Source organism: Sorex araneus, chromosome 3, assembly GCF_027595985.1.
Source record: "Sorex araneus isolate mSorAra2 chromosome 3, mSorAra2.pri, whole genome shotgun sequence".
NCBI classification, from domain to species: Eukaryota; Metazoa; Chordata; class Mammalia; order Eulipotyphla; family Soricidae; genus Sorex; species Sorex araneus.
The window spans coordinates 197,371,509-197,393,679 of record NC_073304.1 but is presented as its reverse complement, the minus strand read 5'-3'; the positions used below and the strand labels follow the sequence as shown (position 1 = coordinate 197,393,679).

Genomic DNA, 22,171 nt, shown 5'->3' with positions numbered 1-22,171 from the left:
CTTGGTTAGTTACTAGATTGGATGAACTATAAAAACTTAAATTATACAACTCCTCCCAGGAGAAGAAAATGATGCTGGACCTGTTGTCAAGTTTAGAACATCGATTGTTTGGGAAAGCGGACACCAAATTCACAGTGAAAGTGTATTTGGACGTGGATTCTTTCTTCTGAGTTCATAAACTTCCTTTTTGCGGGGGTTCTGAAACAAAAACAGAAATCGGGTTGTCAGGCTCCTTCACAGCTGAAGGGGGTTTTGAATTCTTTCTAAAGAGGAAATTGACTTTACCTAACCAGTGCACTTCCTGTATCCGTTAAAGAGTAGCTGGGGGCCTCGTTGGCAGTGCCCAACTGCAGAATTTCCTCTCCGATGTCAGAAACACTGTCTTCAACTGTCTTCATTTGTTTCGGTATCTGTAAGGCCTGTGAATCACCTGGGATCTTGATAAAAATGCAAATTCTGATTCAGTACACGTATGGTGGGGTCTGAGAATCTGAATTTTTTTTTTTCTTTTTTTTGGTGGGGGGGAAGGAGCACACTCAGTGATGCTAAGAGTTTACTCCTTACTTGGCACTCAGGAATTACTCCTGGTTGTGCTCTGGGGACCATATTGGGTGCTGGGGATTGAACCTGGGTCGGCCACATGCAAGACAAGCTCTTTACTCACTGGATTATTTCTCCATCCCTGAGAATCTGCATTTCCAGCAGTATTCCATATGCTATATCAAAATCATAAGATGCTCTTTCTCTCATTCTCAGCTGTCTTTGGACAAGGGCATTCTTTTGTTTTTACATAATTATAAACATCTAGGAAATAGTTTTGCTATTCTGCTTTTAAAATGTAGTATAAAAATAAATAAAATGTATAAATTTTATTAGTTTTTTTTTTGGGGGGGCACACCCAGCAGTACTTAGGGTTTACTCCGACTCTGTGCTCAGGGATCACTCCTGATGGGCTTTGGGGATCATATGGGATGCTGGGGATCAAAACCGGGTTGGCTTTGTGCAAGACAAATGCCTCATCTGCTGTACTATCCTTCCAGCCCATGATCCTGATACTTCTTTCTGGGTTTATTTTAGACTTCAAGTGTCCTCAATAAAGGTAAAATCAGCATAGGGCAATAACAACATGCCATATGAGTATAATAAGTATCTGCTAAATATGCATTTTATATAATTCAACTGACTTATAGTTAGAATCTCCCTCTTTAGTGAAAAAGAGAGTTATGTGTAACTTTTGGGCCATACTTGGTGAATCCTTGGAGGTCCTAGTGGATTGCTTGGGGAATGTTCAGTATTAGGGATTGAACCCAGGGCCTCCCGCATGCAAAGCATTTACACTGGTCTTTTGGCCCTTTGGGACACATGCACAGTAATTAACACCCGGGTTTGACTCCTCTGTCCCTCTCGGAGAACCAGGCAAGCTACCGAGAGTATCCTGCCCGCATGGCAGAGCCTGGCAAGCTACCCGTGGCGTATTCGGTATGCCAAAAACAGTAACAACAAGTATGGTGGGGCTGGAGCGATAGCACAGCTGGTAGGGCATTTGCCTTGCACGAGGCTGACCCAGGTTCGATTCCCAGCATCCCATATGGTCCCCTGAGCACTGCCAGGAGTAATTCCTGAGTGCATGAGCCAGGAGTAACCCCTGTGCATCACCAGGTGTGACCCAAAAAGCAAAAAAAAAAAAAAAAAATACTAACAACAAGTCTGGTGCCCACTTGGCAAATCAATGAACAACGGGACGACAGTGCTACAGTGCTACTATGAACCTAGCCCTGGATTTTATGTTTATTCTATCGTTTTAGTCACATACAGTGGTGCCGGTGTATCTGTGAGGCTCTGGGTTTGATCTCTTGGCAAAAACAGAACAAAACAAAAACTAGAAATTTTTACTGGAACAATTGCCAAGAACTATTCTGTGCAGATAATAACAATATAACAATTTTGTCTTTTAAAAAAAATTATGAAAAATTACGAACAACAGTGAGAGCTTGGGTATGGCTCAGTGGTAGAACACATGCGTCCTGTGTGTGAGAACCTGGTTTCCATCCCTGGCACAAGACAAGAAAAGGGGCTGGAGAGATAATGTGGCAGGCAGGGTGCTTGCCTGGCACGTGGCAGACCTGGGTTCCCTCCCCCACACTCCATATGATCCCCGGGCTCCTCCAGGAATCCCTGTTTTATTTCACCCGAAGTCAGTTTTAGGACATTCACCTGACTGATCAGTGAATGTGTATTGCCTTGCGATTTTTTTATGGGTGCTACCTGGGGATTAGTATTTTCTGGAGATTCCGACTGAATTTCTGTGCTGTTTCTTTTCAGATCAAAGAGAGTGCATCACAGACAAGAGATGTCCTCAAACAGCATTTTAATGACTTAAAGGGAACCCTAGGGAAGCTTCTGGATGAGAGATTGGTGAGCCTCTTGCAGGAGGTGGACAGCATCGAACAGGAGACCATCAAGCCCCTCGATGACTGCCAGAAGCTCATAGAGCACGGAGTCAACACCGCAGAGGACTTGGTGCACGAAGGTGGGCCTCCAGGAGCAGCCCAGCGTGGCACTGGCCTGGTTTTGTTTCTTTGTTGTTTGTTTGGGGACCACGACCAGCTGTGTGCACTCAGGTCAGCTGTGTGCAAGGCAAGCACCTTTCCCACTGTTCTGTCTCTCAGGACGTGACTCAGGGGGCCGGACTGCAGACTTTGCGTGTGGGAGACCCAGGTTTGAGTCCTGTAGCTGCCGGGTCCCGAGCATCACTGAGACGGACGCTCCAGAAAGGGAAAACTGTGGAATATTTCCTATCGGCACTTCCAGGCTGTCGGCAGCGTCCTGGTGATTTGTGGGTGCTCAGTGTGCTCATGGCATGAGAGCCTCACAGTCAGGTTTCCCAGGGCAGGTGCAGTTGAGTGTCAATTATGCGCACCTTCATAACGTAGACTTTTTTTCTTTTTTGGAGGGGTGGGGAGTTTGGGGCCAGACCCAGCAGTGCTGGGGGCGTACCCCTGGCTCTGTGCTCAGGGATCATTCCTGTGGTGCTCCGGGATCATGTGTGGTGCCGGGGATCAAACAGCCACTAGCAGTGGGCTCAGCCCCATTCAGGGCAACCACCTTCACCTCTGTCTTGTTTCTGTGGCCCAGTAATGGTTAAACCGTGTCCATACCTTTCTTCCATCTTACCGACGTACTTTTCTTCACAGTCTTGTCAGGTACATTACACTAAAAGGTGATAGTTTCCCCCTGCTCACAGCACAATGAGCAGGACACCCAGGCTGAGGGACCCCAAGGCCTTTTGGGGCGCCCTGTCAGGGCAGTGCTGGGCTCAGTCTGGAATGTGTAGGAGAGCTCTCTGTGGAAGGAGTTCCACGGGGCGTGGAGAAACTCACCAAGCAGACAAAGGAAGAAGGTGAGGAGCAGCATGATGAAAAGCAGAAGTAACATCATGCGTGTAGTAAATGAAGTATTATTGACTATTGAAGTACTTTTGGGAGCAGAATTCAATAATATTTCCATTTAAAAACTTGTATTTTATTAATCTTTTTGGGTGGGGGGATTCGTACCCAGTAATGCTCAGGGCTTGATCCCCATGGTGCTTGGGGGATCGTCTGGGATGGGGGAATCAAAGTGAATACCCTCCATGCTGTGCTGTTGCTCCGACTCTATACAGTGTCTGTCATTTGAAGATGTTCTACCAATCAAGAGACGGGAGGTGCCCGGAACCGATTAGAAAGTTGCAGCAGTGGAAGTCATCAGGGAGAGGCCTCTCAGGGCTACTGGGCGTGTTTTGCATCACACGGTCCCCAGAGCATTGCCCCGTGTAGCCGGCCTCTCTCTCAAAATGAAAAGGAAACTTGCAGCAGTGGTGTGGGAAAGAAATGGAGAAGTGACGGCTGAGATGAGGTGCAAAGCTGCTGTTTTGGTTTGCTCAGGGCTGACTCCTGGTTCTGTGCCCAGGGATCGCTCCTAGCTGGCTTGGGGGACTAGGGGCAGTGCTGGGAATCGAACCCAGGGAGACCATGTGCAAGGCTCACCCACTGTGCTATCTTTCTGGCCCTAGTAAAGCTGTTTTTAAGATTTTCTTAGAATTGATGGTCAATAAATGTTAACTATCAGTGATTGTCTGATTACAGAAAAAAAGAAAAACTGGCCGGAAAGATAGAACAGGAGTCATTGGGTATTGTCTTGCAATTGCCTGATCTCAGTTCAGTTCAGTCCCTGATACTGAATATGATTTTCCAAGCACCACCAGGAATGATCCTTGAGCACTGAGCCAGGAGTAAGCCCTGAGAATGGACAGGTGTGCCCCCCACCCTTCCGTATCTAAATACGAAGGGGGAGAAGAGGATTTGTCTCTCAGAAGTCTGTCATTCCAACTAGAAATAAATCCTGGTTTTGGTCCCGGATTACATACTGTAATGTAGTGTAGCCTCTTGACAGGCTACACTTTTGTGTTTTTGGGGCCTCACCTGGTAATGTTCTTTCTCTTTATTCTGCACTCAGAAATTTCCTGGCAGTACTTGGGGGACCAGATGGATGCTGAGGATCGAATGCGATTGGCTGTGTGCAAGACTAGCTCCCTACTTGCTGTACTATTTCTCTATCGTTATTTACTACATGTTTGTCTTCTTTTTTTGAGGGTGGGGGAGCAAAAAGCATCATCTAGTGAAGCTCGGGAGTTATTATATTACTCCTGGCTCTGCACTCAGAAATTACTCCTAGCAGTGCTCAGGAGACCATATTGGGTGCAGGGGATCCAACCCAGGTTGTTTGCATGCAAGGCAAGCGCCCTGCCCACTGCACTATCTCTGCGGCCCCCTACACTTTTGTCATACCGGCAATAGGCAGTGTTTACTTGCTGTTCAGCATTGCTTCTAAAATTAAAAAAAAAATTTTTTTGTTTTGGTTTTTGGGCAACACGGGTGATGCTTAGTGGTCCTACTAGCTCTATGCTCAGGGAACACTCCTGGCAGGCTCAGGGGACTTGATGGAATGCCGGGCTTTGAACCTGGGTCAAGTGCTTGCATGCAAGGCAAGTGCTCTACCCACTGTACTATTGCTCTGGCCCCTGAAAAAAATTCTTTTAGGCAAAACACAGAATGTCTTTCCCTGGAGACTGTATTTGGAAACAAACTCAGAAGCAGGTCAGCACAGGTCAGGATGATGTTCCCGTCACCCTGAGAACTGAGGCAGTTGACTTTAGAAAACAATCCTTTGCTTTATTTTGAGATAGATACTATTGCATCTGATACTTTTTGGGTGTTTGTTTTTTTTTTCCACTAATATTTTAGAATGCATACTCCCCTTTCTTTCCCTCTCCAGCGATAAAATATATTTTACGGAATTTGGAGATTTTTGAGGCCATGTTCAGTGTCTCTGTTTTTCTTTTGGTGAGAGAAAATCAAGTAACCTCCAAACCCTTGAGGAGCTTCGGGGCACATTCAAATGGAACAGGGGCTGGTAGTGTGCCCTTTCGAGCTGTGGAAGGCCTCGGCAGATGGTTGTCTTTTGTTTTTTTTTTTTTGCTTTTTGGGTCCCAGCGATGCACAGGGGCCACTCCTGGCTCTACACTCAGGAATTACTCCTGGCGGTGCTCAGGGGACCGTATGGGATGCTGGGAATTGAACCTGGGTCAGCTGTGTGCAAGGCAAACGCCCTACCCACTGTGCTATTGCTCCAGCCAAGATGGTTGTCTTTTGAAGTCATCACACAGCAGCATTTCTCTTTCATCGTTCTGCTGGATTTTTTCTTTTCTTTTCTTTTCTTTTCTTTTCTTTTCTTTTCTTTTCTTTTCTTTTCTTTTCTTTTCTTTTTTCTTTTCTTTTCTCTTCTTTTCTTTTCTTTCCTCTTTTCTTTTTTTCTTTCTTCCCTCTCCTCTCCTCTCCTCTCCTCTCCTTTCCTTTCCTTTCCTTTCCTTTCCTTTCCTTTCCTTTCCTTTCCTTTCCTTTCCTCTCCTTTTCTCTTCTTTTCTCTTTTCTTTTCTTTTTTTTCTTTTCTTTCTTTTCTTTTTTCTTCCTCCCCTCCCCTCCCCTCCCCTCCCTTCCCCTTCCCTCCCCTCCTCTTCTTTCCTTTTCTTTTTTTTGTCTTGTCACACCCAGCAGTATTCAGGGCTTACTCCCAGTGCTGCGCTTGGATCATTCCTGGTGGGGCTCGAGGGACGATGTACGGTGCTGGGGCTCCATCAGCTGCGTGTGAGGCATGCACCCTCCTCACTGTACTATTGCTCCGGCCCCTGCCGTGTCATTTCTAGTCAGATATCTTCTATTAATCATATTAGGTATTTTTTTACTCTTTCCTGGAGTCAGCTCTTTTGGCTTTCCTACAACCCCATGCCCTTATTCTCTGAACCTCTGTATAAATTTAGTTGCTAAACCAGATTTCCTTGAGTTTAACTTTCATGTCTGGTAAACTGGTGGCATTGCGTGCCCACCCCTTTTTCCTGTCGGTCTTACCCACAGTTTTGGAAATTTGATGGTGGACTGGAGACTCGTCTGCACACCTTACCATGACTGTGTCGACTGTTGTGTGACATGACCACTTACCACTGTGTTCTTTCACTGCTATTTATAGGAGAGATCGCCCTCCTTGGTGGCGTCGGAGAACACAATGAAAAACTCTGGAGCTTTACCAAAAAGGCTTCACACATTCAATTGGATAGGTAAGAAAGTTATGCCTTCGGCCTGAGTTAATTTACTTTGGGTTTGAGGCTATAGATGGCAGTTCTGGGGGCTACTCCTGCCTCAGTGCTGGTAGTCCTTTGGAAACCAGGCAGTGTTGAAGATTGAACCCAGGCTCACTGCAAGGAGTCATCTCCTTGGCCCCTTCCTCATATATATATATATTTTTTTTTTTGTGGGGGTGGAGGTGGACCTATACCCAATGATGCTCAGGGATTATTCCTGGTTCTGCACTCAGGAATCACTCCTGCAGTACTCAGGGATCATGGGACCCCATGGGATATTGGGAATCAAAACTGGGTCTCCCGTGTGCGAGGCAAGCACCCTACCCACTCCGTGGCCCCTTTGGATGGACTTTGTTTAGTTCTTGGTTTTGGGCTACACCTGGTGGTGCTAACAGTTTACTCTTGGCTCTATACTCAGGAGTTATTCTTGGTGCTGCTTGGATCAAACCCAGGTCAGCCACGTGCAAAGCAAATACCTTACCCACTGTACTATATCTTTCCAGCCCCGAGGAAAGAAAATTCTTACACTATCTTGCAAACCTCCTCTGCATTAGCTTTATTTATGTCTACAGCATCCTTAGAGTTTATGATTGATCTCAAACATTCCTTATATTTTTTAACTCCCAGTCAAGAGTCACATAAACATATGAGTTTGTTTTTCTTAGCTTACCAGAGGTGCCTTTACTGGTTGACGTGCCCTGTTTATCGGCTCAGCTGGATGACTCGATTCTTAACATAGTAAAAGACCACATTTTTAAGCATGGAACCGTAGCATCTCGCCCACCAGTACAGATAGAAGAACTGATAGAGAAACCTGGAGGTATCATAGTCCGATGGTGTAAGGTATGTGATTCAGAACTGTACACGGGACTTCCACTTTATGGATATGAGATTTGGGGACCTTTTACTTTTTTGGGTTTGTTTGCTTTTGTGCCACACCTGGCAGTGCTCAGGGCTTACTCCTGGCTCTGCACTCAGGGGTTGCTACTGGCTGGGTTCAAGGGACCATACAGGATGCTGGGGATCGAACATGGGTTGGTCTTGTACAAGGCAGGCACCTTACCCACTATGCGATACTCTCTCCAGCACTCTTAAAGATCCTTTTATTTTCTTTTTAAATTATTTAATCAGTAAATTAAATACCAGGAATTAAATCCACTGCATGCTGGACAAGTGCTCTGCTACTTATCTGCAGTCCCAGCCTTGAATATCCTTTTAAAAATCTTCATAGCAGTATTCTCTCTTAAACTTAACTCTTTGCGAGCTAGGGCTTGCCTCCATTTGTTTATCATGAAAGTCAAAAGATGTAACGATGGGTGTGGGCTATTTTTCTGTTCTGTGTAGAACTAATAATAACACTCTGAAATAAAATGACTGAAGCATGGTTTCTTCATACTCTAAACATTGCCAAGAGTTTTGTGTCTTAGATCCTATTTGGCATCTGAATTGCCATATTTTAGATCGACACCAGATCCAGATGAGTCACAGTGTCTTGGCTGTGGTTCACGGACACATCAGCTCAGAGTGGCGGCACACTGCCAAAAACTTATGTGCTTGGATGTTGGGCCACACCACTTGTATTTGGGGTTACCCCTGGCTTGGTGATTAGGGTTGTTCCAAGTGCTGCTGGGGGCTGGGATCAAACCGGGAGCTCGTACATGCAAGGGATGCAATTTAGCCCTTTGAGCTGCCTTCCGTCCTCTGTGGACTCTTTTCTTAAATGTAATGTTAAAAAGTAAAGCCTAGGGCCAGAGCCGTAGGACAGGGGAATCAAGCACTTGTCTTGCATCTGGGCAACCCCCAGTTTAGTTCTTGGCATTGCATTTGGTCCCTGGAGCTTATCCATGGGTCACTCCTCAACACAGAGCTGAGAATATTCCGAGCACCATAGTATGTGGCCAGAAAACAAAACAAAAATGAGAAATGAAGTCTTGGGGTCTGGAGTTATAGCTCGGCAACAGAGCACTTACCTTGGCATGTGAAGTTCTGCGATCAAATCCTGGCTCTGCAAATACTAAAATAAAAATAAATTAAGTTAAAATTAAAATATATACGCACACATACTTTTTCATTTGTTATAAAAAGGATTCAGAGCTAGAGAGGTTATGTGATGGGCAGGGAGCTTGCCTTGCACAGGATCGACCCTGGTCCAGCCCCCGCCGTCCTGTCCCGTGTGGTTCCCTGAGCTCAGCCAGGAGTGATCCCTGAGTCTTCGTAGAGCCAGGAGTAAGCCAGGAGTTTGGCCCCCATACAGTGTTCCTCAGGGCCTCGGTGCTCACGGGCTGCTCTGGGCAGTGCTGGACAGGTTCAGCCTGTTGAGCTCTCATTCTTGTGCCTTATGTGATGTGTTAATTCTCCTGGTTATATGAATGGTGTATTGTGAGGTACTTAACTTTGCATTTTTAATATGTCTTCAATAGTATTACATCAAGACCAGACCATTTTTCTTTTCTCTTCTTTTTTAATAACTTTATTTAAAGTCATTAGTTTAGTCACAGACATTCAATATTTGAATACCAATCCCACCACCATTGTATCTTTGCACCATTATTTCCAGTTTTCCCAACCACCCTTGAGTCTGCCCCCATGGTAGGTCCTCAATAATTATTTTACATTGCTTGTTATAAATAATTTGCTAAAAGGATGATTAAAAAATGTTCCCTTAGAAGAAAGTTAGTGAAGATGGCTGTATCTCACCATGGATCCCTTAAGCCCTTGTATAGGAGATCACTAAGATGTTGTTACAGGTTAAGCCTTTGTTTACATTTCGTAAACAAACTAAAAAAAACATTGAGCTCGGTTGCCTTCTCTGTTACATCCCACCCAATCTGGTGTGCTACTCCTGGTTTATCAGTGTTGTAGAGTTTGAGATGTCGCAAGGCCAAAATTGTGGCCACACACTCAGGTGTCCAAAATTTCTAACAGGGTGATACAGCTGGAGTCAAATTCTGTTGGCCGCTTTGGGATAGGTGCATGATTGCCGGGCTTCCAGAGGTACAGGGAGGTGGGGGGAGGTAGCCCACCCCCAAATCATGAGAGCTGGAGATTTCAGCCATAAAACCCACATACCTGAGTTTTTCAACAAATTAATTTCTGGATGAGACTTATCTGAGCCATGTGGTCTGGCCGGGAGCATGGTAGCAGTTGTGGAGCATGGAGTTTTTCGACTGCCAGGGCTCTGTTTGGTTGGGTGCTAGGCTCACCCACCCCTCCACTGGATTGTCCCAGGTTAACACAGCTTTGTGCAGGATCCAGAAGAAATTCTACCTCTTATAGATCTCTTTTGAAATTTGTTTTAGAGTCTCTGGGTCATGGCCAATGATGGAGCTTAAATGGTGCCAAAAGTGCCCTGTTTATTCTTTTTGGGTCACACCCAGAGGTGCTCGAGGGTTGTTCCTGGCTCTGCACTCAGGAATTACTCCTGGTGGTGCTCAGGAGACCATATGGGATGCTGGGAATTGAACCCAGATCAGCTGTGTGCAAGGCAAATGCCCTACCCACTGTGCTATTGCTCTAGCCCCTGCCCCATTTATTCTTACATTAAATTCTGCACCTATCTTCAAATAGAAGACACACCAGAATTTTGCATTTATTTTCACATTTTTGAAAGAAAATCAAAATCTCTAGTCCCTGACAATTCCACAAGAACCACCTGCTCCTCCTCTTCTTCCTCATCTTCCTCATCCTTGGCACCTCGGTCCAGCTATGGTCTCTGAAAATATATGTAATCTATGTCTTTTTTTTTTCTTTTTGCATCACACCCAGCAGTGCTCAGGGATTACTCCTGACTCTGCATTTAGGAATTACTCCTGGCGATGCTTGGGGGACCATATGGGATGCCGGGGATTGAACCTCAGTTTGCTGCGTGCAAGGCAAACGTCCTACCCGCTGTGTTATCGCTTTAGCCCCTGTATGTCAGTTTTCAGAGGAACTAGATTTTTCTTGTAACAAATGGGGAAGTGTTTATAAAGCATGTGGTTTAAAGAAAAGGAAAGTAGGCGGTCTGCTCTGGACTTGCCTGCATCCCAAGCTGGGGTGTGTGAATTCTTTCTCTCACCTCAGGAGGCTCTTTCCTCTCTCTGGGGCACTTGCAGAGAAGAGAGGAGGAAAGGAAAGTGTGGAGAGTGTGTTTCCTACGCCCTTCTGGGAGCAGCCACGTCAGCATGTCCCTCTGTGCTGGACCCACAATGGTCCCATTCATTGTTCTTTCCTTTTTTAAAAAAAAATTTTTTTTTTTGTTTTGGAGCTATACTGGCAATGCTTAAGGCTTACTCCTGGCTCTGCACTCAGGAACTACTCCTAGTGGTGCTCGGGGGACCGTAGGGAATGATTGCGATCAAACCCAGCTTGCGGGTGTGGAAGGCACACACCTCCCCAGCCTGCTGTCACTCTGGCCTCCCCAGCCGGTAGTGTGAAGCCGGGACACTGGCAGAGGTTCAGTTGTGATTTCCGTCTCATGAAGCGTTTCTCCTTTCAGGTGGACGATGACTTCACAGCCCAGGACTACAGGCTCCAGTTCCGCAAGGGCACGGCCAGTCACTTCGAGGACGTGTACGTCGGCTCGGAGACAGAGTTCATCGTGCTGCACATAGACCCCAACGTGGACTACCAGTTCCGAGTGTGTGCCCGGGGAGACGGTCGGCAGGAGTGGAGTCCCTGGAGTGTCCCCCAGACGGGCCACTCCACCCTGGTGCCGCATGGTATGCAGATGCCCCCTCAGCCGAGAAGCGCCACTGTGGCAGTGCGTTTCAGCACCTGCACTCTGTGTCCCTGGCTGTGTCCCCACAACCTCATCCATCAGGGAAAAGCACCATATGGATGGAAGCATCAGGGAATGTGCCTTTACTTCTGTTTATGTTTTTTTTTTAATTAATTTTTTTTCTTTTTGGGTCACACCCAGAGATGCTCAGGGGTTACTCCTGGCTTTGCCCTCAGGAATCACTCCTGGCGGTGTTCAGGGGACCATATGGGAGGCTGAGAATCAAACCGCAGGCAAACGCCCTACCCACTGTATTATCGCTCCAGCCCCCCTGTTTTTGTTTTTGAGCCACACCCGGCACTGGGCAGGGCTGACTCCTGGCTCTGTGCTCAGGGATCACTCCTGGCAGGCTTGGGAGAACTTATGGGATGTCAGGGATTGAATGTTGGTCAGCCATGTACAAGGCAATGCCCTCCCTACTATGCTGTCTCTCCCATGCTCTTCTGTTTGAGGCACATGCTGGCTTTGAGAGGCCTTTATCCTTGAAAGAGTTATGATTTGGAATTGATTCTTCTGTATTACTCTACTGAGAGATTTGTGCTTTTATTTTTTAATTGAATCACCATGTGGAAAGTTACAAAGCTTTCAGACTTAAGTCTCAGTTACATAATGCTCAAACACCCGTCCCTTCACCAGTGCACATAATTAGGTTGTAATACGCTTAACCAATTATGCTTTTTTTGCGGGGAGGATCATACCCAGTGATGCTCAGGGGTTACTCCTGGCTCTGCACTCAGGTAGTGCCTGGGGGACCATATGGGATGCCAGGGATTGAACTCAGGTCAGCCACATGCAAGGCAAACGCCCTACCCACTGTACTGTTGCTCCAGCCCTATGTTTTTATCTTGATTTTGTCAGATACCCAGGTAGCACTGGGTCACACATTCACAACTGTGCAGAGGGCCAGGGAGATGGGCTCAAAGGGTTGGAGCCCTTGTTTGCATGAGGGAGCCCAGGTCCCCCAAGCCAGCACTAATGGGTGTGTCTTCCTACTGCTGCCCAGAAACAAAATTCTGCAGAAATCGACAAGTCTTGCTTATTTGTGGGATTAGCCATAACGCCCTGTCACTGGCTACTTCCTTGCCCGTGGCCCCTCAGCATATCTATTCTATTTTAAAGTTTTTGTTCTTTGTCCTTTTTGCGGAGCCTTTCAGGCAGTGCTCAGGGAGCCTGGGCCCACTCTGGACGGCTCTTGGTGGGGGGTACCTGCCAGCTGGCTCCTTGCTCAGGCAGAGGGGTGCGGTGTTGGCTGCAGTCTGGACAGCTGGGGGCCCCAAGGACAGTTTAGCAGCCTTTAGGGCGACAGCCTGCAGGACTTACGGGGGCTACAGGGCACCCTGGCATTTGGACTTGGGTCCCTTCACATACAAGGGATGCATCTGACCACAGGGACCAAGTTGTGCTTGACATATCTCTATTGACGATTACAACAACTTTACATGTCTTTGCTTTCTAAAAAAGAGTGGACCACTGGCTTTGAGGGCTACAGTCTGAGCAGCCGAAGAAACATAGCCCTCCGGAACGACTCGGAATCGTCAGGGGTTCTCTACTCCAGCGCTCCGACTTACTTCTGCGGGCAGACCTTAACTTTCAGGCAAGTCAATGCTAAAGTGTCCGTTGAGCCTCTCCTATTCTAATGAAGTGCATAGAGTGCAGTAAGCATGCTTAGGTGAGCGGTGAATTAAAGGTAGTCCAGGGGCCGGAGCAATAGCAAGGCGGGGATGGCACTTGCCTTGCACACGGCTCACCTGGGCTCGACCCCTGCCATCCCCTGTGGTCCCTCTAAGCCCACCAGCAGTGACCCCTGAGCACCGCTGAGTGTGAGCCTAAAATACAAATGTCCAATAAAAATAGTCCAAAGGGTCAGGAATGTGACTTTATGGCACAGCACAGGCCCCGGGTTCAATTTCTGACATTAAAATAAAAAATTCTGAATTTATTCTATTACCAATGGTCAGCATGTGGTGATTTCTTGATATTTTTTTCCTTTGCTTCAGTTTTATCCTCTGTACTAACAGGCCTGTTATGAAGATTGAACTGAGATATTGTGTACAGAACGTCTTGATTGTGCAGTACACAATACGGAGTGCTCATTAGTTGGTCTTTCTCTTTCCACTTTTGGACCACAACTGGCTGTGTTCAGGGCTGACTCTTGGTTCTGTACTCAGGGATGTCTCCTGGCGGAGCTTGGGGGACCATGTGGGGTATCAGGGCTCAGACTCGGGTGGGCTGAATCCAAGGCCAGCGCCCTTCCCACTGTGCTGCCTCTCCTGCTCAGATCATGGGTTTCTCTGGATTCTTTTCTTAGGTTCTTGTTGTGTCAGCGTTCCCAGAAAGCTTCAGCAAGTCAGTGTTGCCGTGGTCCCCACCCGCCCCCCGAGTGCACCAGCTTATGCTTTCCCTCATCTTTTACATCGTCTCATCCTTTGTAATATGCCAAGAGAAAAATACCAGCCAGCCAGAGAAGTAGCACTGACGCGAGTTATTCCCTGAATGGTAGTGGGACTTCTCTGCCTTTGCCCCTCACTCACAAATGTGCTCCCTGGAAGCCTCCGAGAATGGCGCCCTCTGTGCTGGGGGCCGATTTCAGGTACTTCAGACCTTAAGAATAATCACCAGGGGCCTGAGAGACAGTTTTATTTATTTTTGCTTTTGGGGTCACACCCGGTGATGCTCAGGGGTTACTCCTGGCTGTGCAAATCAGAAATTATTCCTGTCAGTGCTCTGGGGATCCTATGGGATGTTGGGGGTCGAACCCTGATCAGCCACATGCAAGGCGAATGCCTACTGTACTATTGCTCCGGTCCCATGAGAGACATAAAGGACTGGAGTGTTTGCTTAGCATGCAGGAGGTGCTCAGTGCCACCCGGCCCCCTGACCACTGTTGGACGTGATCTCTGAGCGCAGAGCCCAGCGTAGGCCCTGAACAGCTCCAGGAGCTCCAAACCCCATCTCCCCATCAAAAAAAAAAAAAAAAAAAGTAATCTCAGTAATGATAATCACTATGAGTACTTAGATAGAATTTAACCATGCATTTAACCATGTGCCAGGTAGTGTTCTAAGCAGTCCACTCCTCTTAACTTATGGGTTCTCAGAACATTTCAGTGGACGAGGTATCGTTGCCCGCTGTATTTTGGCTTTGTCTTGAGGCTCTGGCTGGTGGTGATCCGTTTACACCGGCTTTGTGCTCAGTGATTCCGTGTCAGGCGCCATATGCAGAGCATGCACCCCAGCCCTGAGAGCGCTCTCCCGGGGCTCCGGGTACCCGTGTGAGGAATGCAGATTCCAAGTGAACTTAGCCCGGAATCCCAGCGCTCTGAGTCCAGTCTGTGACCTTACCCTCCAGCCGCCCCTGGCGCTGCTCAGGGCTACTCCGGAGCTCATTCCTGGCCTTGCTGGGGGTTGAGCGGAGGTCGGCTGCGTGCAAGGCCAGTGCTTCGAGCCCTCTCCCACCTGGCGGTGCCTTTTGTTTTGAGAGAGTGTAACCATTATTCTGATCAACGTCGGAGCTGCTATCTCTGCTCCTCTCTTTGGCTCTTTTACTTTTCCCTCCTCGGTAACTTTTTTTTTTTTTTTTTTGCTTTTTGGGTCACAACCCAGCGATGCTCAGGGGTTACTCCTGGCTTTACACTCAGGAATTACTCCTGGCGGTGCTTGGGGGACCATATGGGATGCCGAGGATCGAACCTGGGTCGGCCGCGTGCAAGGCAAACGCCCTACCCGCTGTGCTATCGCTCCGGCCCCCCTCCTCGGTAACTTTTGTCCCATAATGGTGCCCTAATGTGTTCCCGACCCCACGAAGGCCGTTGACCGGGATGCACTGCCTAGTTAGGCTTCTCTTCTAAACGACTCAATAAGAACTTATTAAGACATTGGGAAGTATAAAAATAGTTTAAACATTCTTTTTTTTTTTTTTTTTTGAGTCATACCGGCAATGCACAGGGGTTTCTCCTGGCTCATGCACTCAGGAATCACCCCTGGCGGTGCTCAGGGGCCATATGGGATACCGGGAATCGAACCCGGGTTGGCTGCGTGCAAGACAAACGCCCTACCCACTGTGCTATCACTCCAGCCCCAGTTTGAACATTTTTTTGGAATTTTTTTTTTCTGTGGGGGGCACCTATGCGTTGGTTCTTGGGACTTACTCCTGGCTCTGCGCTCAGGGAATCACACCTGTTGGGCTCAGGGGACCATATGAGGTGCGAGATCGAGCTCAGGTTGGCTGTGTGTAAGACAGGTGCCTTACCCATGTGCTATTTGTCTGGATTAAATTAAATTTACTTACTGTCCATGTGTTATGTGTAGCCTGACACTTATGGCCGTAACAAATTGCCAACTTCCCCCTCTCTGGAAATGTCCAGGTGGGCCCCAGCCTCCGCTTAGCCAGCTGATTAAAAGTGAACCTTAGGCTAATTGTTGTTATTGTCTTTGTCCATTTTGGGAGGGCTGTACCCAGCAGTCCTAGACTTCCTCCTGGCAATGTTCAGGACCGTGTGTTGCCGGGTTTTGAACCCTGGACTCCCTCATACATGCATGCACTTCATCTCTTTGAACTACCGCCCTCGCCCTAAGCTAGGTGTTATCAAAATAGACGGACCCTTGGCAGTTTCGTTGTTTATTTCCCATTTGACTGTGGAATGAGATGTTTTCTCTCCTTGTTTAAGGAATTTCAGGCATCAGGACCAAAGTCAGGAGATGTGAGCAGCAGGGGACTCTCCCAGGAAGAGGGAGGGGGTGAAGGAGACACAGCTCTGAGGGCCCCTGCATAGACCAGATCCAGCTGTGAGGGCCCACAGAGATGGGATCCAGCTGTGAGCGCCCACATAGACAGAATTCAGCTCCAAAGGCCCACGTAGACCGGTTCTAGCTGAGAGGGCCCACATAGACTGGATCCAATTGTGAGCCCCCAACAGTAGATGGGATCCAGCTGTGAGGCCCCCCTGTAAGACAGAATCCAGCTTTGAAGGCCCGCCCATAGGTGGGCTTCACTCTGCGCCCTGGGCCTGTGGGAGTGTCAGTGTTGGGCTGCTGAAGCCCCCCAGAGCTGCTCCTGGCTGGCCCTAGTGCCCTGGTCTGCCCAGGCCTCTCCTCCCAGGCCTGTACCTCCCCCCCCATTTCCTGTGCAACCCGCCAGCTCTCCTGCTCCCCACACTTCCTGACCTCATTGTTGTTGTTTGTTTTTTTCAAACCCTTTTCTTGTCTTTTCCTTCTCTAGTGCTTCCTTTCTTCCGGCGTGCTTCCTTTCAGCAGCCTTTCTTGGTCCCTGTCGTTTAGGAGGTTACTGTCTTTCTCTGCAGATACGAAACAAAAGTCTAGAGAGAGACAAAGTGACTTGGCAGCCAGCCTCTGGGGTCCCCTTCCTTTGTTGCCCTGCTCAGAGGACAGTGTCCAGGCGCTGAGAAATTCCTTACCCCTCGGATTGCTTCTCGGGCGGGCTGATAATGACAGCAGCAGCAGCAGAGGAGTCCACACAGAGAAAGTCGGTGGAGATTGAGTGATTAATCAGGCACCGAAAGCTGGGGATGCAGCTCAGCGCTTAGTGTGTGTGGGGTCCTAGGTGCGATTCCTGGCGCTGCATGGTGTTCCTCTCCCCCCGCCGCAGCACCCTCAAGCCAATATCTCCCAGCACTGCTGTGCCCAATCAGCCCTAAGCTCTGGGCCCGCCAGGAGTGACCTTTGGGCCCCCCTGAGCTCTGCTTGGGTCCCCCCACCCAGAATAAAAGAGAAATTATATTTGGGTGAGTTATGCGAACTGAAAGTTTAATTGCTGGGAAAGCGCAGCGTGTCCAGCTGAAGCACAATGCTCTCCCAGAGGGCCACCGCCTCCTGTGCTGTCTCCAGGGATCTGCGGGTCACTCACTTGCTCTCCCCACAGTGGCCGTCCATCGGGGCCCTCCAGCCGCCAGCCTCAGCTTCTCTGATCTCTTTGATTAGCTCACGGAACCTAGGGAAGTTGGCCACACTAGAAAATCTGGTTTCTTTTTTCTTTTCCTTTTTTTTTTCTTTTTGGGTCACACCCAGCAATGCACAGGGGTTACTCCTGGCTCATGCACTCAGGAATTACTCCTGGCGGTGCCCGGAGGACCATATGAGATGCTGGGAATTGAACCTGGTCTGGCCGCGTGCAAGGCAAACACCCTACCTGCTGTGCTATCGCTCCAGCCCCAAGTCTGGTTTCTTTACAGTGCAGGGACACCCCCGCCCCCATGCCCACCCCAGAGGAGAGGTACAGAGGGCAGAGGCCTGGACATCCCAGCCAGGAAGACAGCCTTGTTCTCAGGACACAGATCTGACTTGAGCTGCCCCTGTGATCGTTACGGCCCAGGGTGCTTCCTGGACTTGGGGTTGATGGACTCACTCCACATACTCCCCGGAAAGGGTGGCTGTGAGTGTTAGACTCCAAGCCCCAGCCCTTTAATGACATGATTGCTCTCTCAGGGTGCACCCCTCCTGAGTCACCTTGTTATCAGAAACCTTCTAGGGAGGGGCTCCCTGAGTCATCTCATTAGCACAAGCTGTCAGGAGGGGCCCCGAGGCCCTGAGAATCGCCAGGATGCCCTGATTACCCAGGGAACGTCAGTGGTTTCGAGGTTCATTTCTGGGATCAAAGCCAGCTTAAGATTCTTCATTGTTCAATACGATAATATCTGCTACTTGGAATGAGTAATATTAGCATGTCTTTTTAATTTTTTTTTTCTTTTTGGGTCACACCTGGTGATGCTCAGGGGTTACTCCTGGCTCTGCACTCAGGAACCATCCCTGGTGGTGCTCAGGGGACGATATGGGATGCTGTGAATCGAACCCGGGTCAGCCGCATGCAAGGCAAATGCCCTACCCGCTATGCTATTGCTCCAGCCCCATGTCTTTTTAATTTTTAAGAAAAGCAAAGTATTGAGGGGCTGGAGAGAAGACAGCAGGTAGGGCACTGCCCTTGCACTCAGCTCACCCAGGTTTCATTGCCACCATCCCATATGGTCCCCCCAGCACTGCTGGGAATCCTTCCTTCCTTCCTTCCTTCCTTCCTTCCTTCCTTCCTTCCTTCCTTCCTTCCTTCCTTCCTTCCTTCCTTCCTTCCTTCCTTCCTTCCTTCCTCCCTCCCTCCCTCCCTCCCTCCCTCCCTCCCTCCCTCCCGCCCTCTCTCCCTCCTTCCCTCCCTCCCTCCCTTTCTTACTTCCTCATTTTCACTAACTTTGTATTTTCAGAGATTTAATTTCACAAGAAACACCAGTTTTCCCCGCCTCAGGTAACATGAAAATGTTTTTTTAAAAAATCTGCTCAGGGCTCGAGCAATAGCACAGCGGGTAGGGCATTTGTTTGCCTTGCACTCGGCTGACCCGGGTTCGATTCCCAGCATCCCATATCCCATATGAGTGCCGCCAGGGGTAATTCCTGAGTGCAGAGCCAGGAGTGACCCAAAAAGGAAAAAAAAAAAAAAAACAACCCTACTCTCTTAGAATAAGACCATCCTTTTCTGCAGGCACTTGGCCAATTTGGAGATATCACTATAGCAGAAGCGACAAACAAGCTAAGACCGATCCAGTTTTGGGAGTAATGTCAATTTCTCCACGTCTAGTTCATCGAGGCTCCATCCCTTACAGGCCTCAGCTGCTGCCTCTGCTCCCTCAGCACTGCTGAGGGCCCAGATCTCCGCTCTTTGTGCTTCAGCTCCTGTTGGGCTGTCTTTGTTCTTTCTTTTAATTTTAATTTTATTTTTATAAAAGTGTTCACAATAATTGATTGCATTTAACATTCCAGCACCATCTTCCCACCACCAATATTTTGCATTTTCCCCACCACTACCCAAGCCTACCCCAAAAGCAGGAACTAAATAATTTATTTTGTATTGCTTGTTATGACTAATCCACTAAAGATGATCAAAGTTTGCTTATAAGAAAGTGTGTGAAGATTGTTCTATCTCAGCCCAGAGCCGTTAAGCCCTTATATAAGAGATTACGAACATGCTGTTACAAGTTGAGCCTCGTGTGCTTATATATATAAATCTTTACATATTTATATAGATAATCAGTGTCACTGTCATCTCGTTGCTCATCGATTTGCTCGAGCGGGCACCAGTAACGTCTCTCATTGAGAGACTTATTGTTACTGTTTTTGGCATATCCAATACACACGGGTAGCTTGCCAGGCTCTGCCGTGCAGGCACGATACTCTTGGTAGCTTGCTGGGCTCTCTGAGAGGGGCAGAGGAATCGAACACAGGTCGGCCGCGTGAAAGGTGAACGCCCTACCGCTGTGCTATCGCTCCAGCCCATATATATAATATTTACATATATTTTTATGTAAGCACACATACATATATATGTATATATATACACACATATGTCTGTTAATATATATCTTTTTTTTTATTTTGCTTTTTGGGTCACACCCAGCAATGCACAGGGGTCACTTTTGGCTCATGCACTCAGGAATCACCCCTGGCGGTGCTCAGAGGACCATATGGGATGCTGGGATTCGAACCCGGGTCGGCCGCGTGCAAGGCAAACGCCCTACCCGCTGTGCTATCACTCCAGCCCCTATATCTATTTTTTTAATTGAGCTCAGTTACCTTCTACTTTACACCCATCCAGTGTGGTGTGCTATTCCTGGTATGGCAGTGGTGTAGCATGAATGCAGCCGCGTGCTCCAGAAATTCTAAAATTTTAAATGGTTTGATATAGCTGGAGTTAAGTTTTTAACTGGATGGTGACTTAGGGGTACGGAGGCATCTCTGCAGCATGTCACACTCTTTCTCTTCCAAGATTTATTTGTGAGTCTCTGGATCATGGCTGTTAGTGAGCTTACATGGCGCCTGTGGCAGCGGGTGGGCGTGACTGCCAGGCTCCAGGAAGGAAGAACAGGGAGGTGGGAGGTGGGGGCAGGTTGCCCATTTCCCACGCCATGCGAGTCTGGATATTTTGGTCACAAAACCCACAGACCTGAGTTTCTCAGCAGATTCATGGAGGAGGCTCGGCTGAGCCTGTGGAGACAGGCCGCAAGCATGGAGGCTATGGAGTCCTGGGGTTTTGGGCTGCTGGGGTGCTGTTGGGGTGGGTGAGTCCCTCCACTCACCCCCTCCAAGCTATCCCGGATATGAGGTTCAGCCTGGATGGTGTCCAGAGTTGTCTCTGCAGATTGTTGCTTTCTTCCGAGCTTTATTTGTGTCTCTAGATCATGGCCGTTAATCTGTTGGGCTGTTTTCTGCTTGGCCTTCTCCACTCGGCCAACAGGTGCTTTGACTTTGGGTTTTCCTTACGTGCAAGTATATCCATGACGTGGCTTCAGAATACTTGTAGCTCTGAACTGGACGGGTACAGGAAGGGGCTGATCTTTCCAAGCAGAGCACAGCGAAAGCATGCCCAGCAGGCCAGAGCCAAGGCCGGTCCCTGGCCCCCCTCCCCTGACTGGGCCGCTCCTCTGATAGCCAGGCCGAGCCTGCTTTTGATGCATTGGGATCTGGGACCAAGTGGCCATCCCCACCTGCCTGTCCTTAGGCAAAACCTTTCTGGACTCTGAGCCTTAGATGTTCTCTGCTGCAAGATGGGGCAGTGGTCCCTGCGCTGTTCTCCCAAGAGGTGTTGGCGAGGCCCCCGATGAAAAGACCCACAAGATTGTCATTGACTGTGTGGTGTCTGACTCCACGTGGTCTGTTAGGATGAGTGACTGGCCAGTACGAGGATCACTGCGGGCTGGCCAAGGCCGCTGCCCCTCAGCCACAGCTCTCCTGCGCCCCGCACGACAGTCAGGTCCCAGGTCTGCCAGCCGTGCCCCCTGCACCCTGGCTCCAGGCCGGCTGGGCTCCCCCGCCCAGGGAATAATTGTTGAGTGCAGAGCCAGGAGTAAGCCCTGAGCATTTCCAGGTGTGGCCCCAAAGGTAAAATAATTTCAGGAGACCTGTTTTGTTAGGGTTGCGGGTATGTTCTCCTGTTTTTGTTTTGTTCTATTTTGGGTCACACCCAGCAGTGCTCAGGTATTACTACTGGCTCTGCACTCAGGAGTCACTCCTGGCAGTGCTTGGGGGACCCTGTGGGATGCCAGGGATCGAACCTAGATCAGCCGAGTGCAAGGCCTGCTCCTTTCACTGTGCTGTCGCTCTGGCCCCTCTCCCTTTCCTGTAGTCTTGTGCTGGGATCTATACTTTTGAGAAATTGGTCTCCCTTCCACTCTGAGAGCCTGGCTTCATAAGCAGAATGCCCTTACAGAGGAGCCCAGCCATAGGCCCCCTGCCCCTCTGGAACCTTTGTAGGGCAGTGGTGACTTCCCACAGGCCTGTGTGCTGTGATTTCTGTCAGAAAACCTGGCTGGTTTTCAGGAGGTTGTGCTGCCTGGCTCCCTCTTGTGTCTTCTCTCGATACTGCATGTTCTCTACAGAGCCCACTGATTCCCCCCGCCCTTTTTTTTAAAAATATATATATATATATATTGCTTTTTGGGTCACACCCGGCGATGCACAGGGGTCACTCCTGGCTCATGCACTCAGGAATCACCCCTGGCGGTGCTCAGGGGACCATATGGGATGCTGGGATTCGAACCCGGGTCGGCCGCGTGCAAGGCAAACGCCCTACCCGCTGTGCTATCACTCCAGCCCCTAATATATTTTTTTATTTTTGGTTTTGGGGCCACACCTGGCAGTGCTCAGGGCTTCTGGCTCTGTGCTCAGGGATCATTCCTGGAGGGCTTGGGAAACCTTATGGGGTGCTGGGGATCAAACCTGTGTTGGTTGTGTGCAAAGCAAGTTCCTAT

The 22,171-nt window shown here is 48.7% G+C and overlaps 1 protein-coding gene across 1 annotated transcript in view; it reads left to right on the top strand.

Moving 5' to 3' along the window:
* CRLF3 (cytokine receptor like factor 3) overlaps positions 1-22,171 on the top strand; it is a 41,439-nt gene that overhangs the window by 14,619 nt on the left and 4,649 nt on the right. The window contains exons 2-6 of the mRNA XM_055131369.1: positions 2,323-2,530; positions 6,562-6,649; positions 7,339-7,516; positions 11,151-11,373; positions 12,894-13,026. Coding sequence (XP_054987344.1) covers positions 2,323-2,530; positions 6,562-6,649; positions 7,339-7,516; positions 11,151-11,373; positions 12,894-13,026 — 830 coding nt within the window. The remainder of the gene's footprint in view (positions 1-2,322; positions 2,531-6,561; positions 6,650-7,338; positions 7,517-11,150; positions 11,374-12,893; positions 13,027-22,171) is intronic.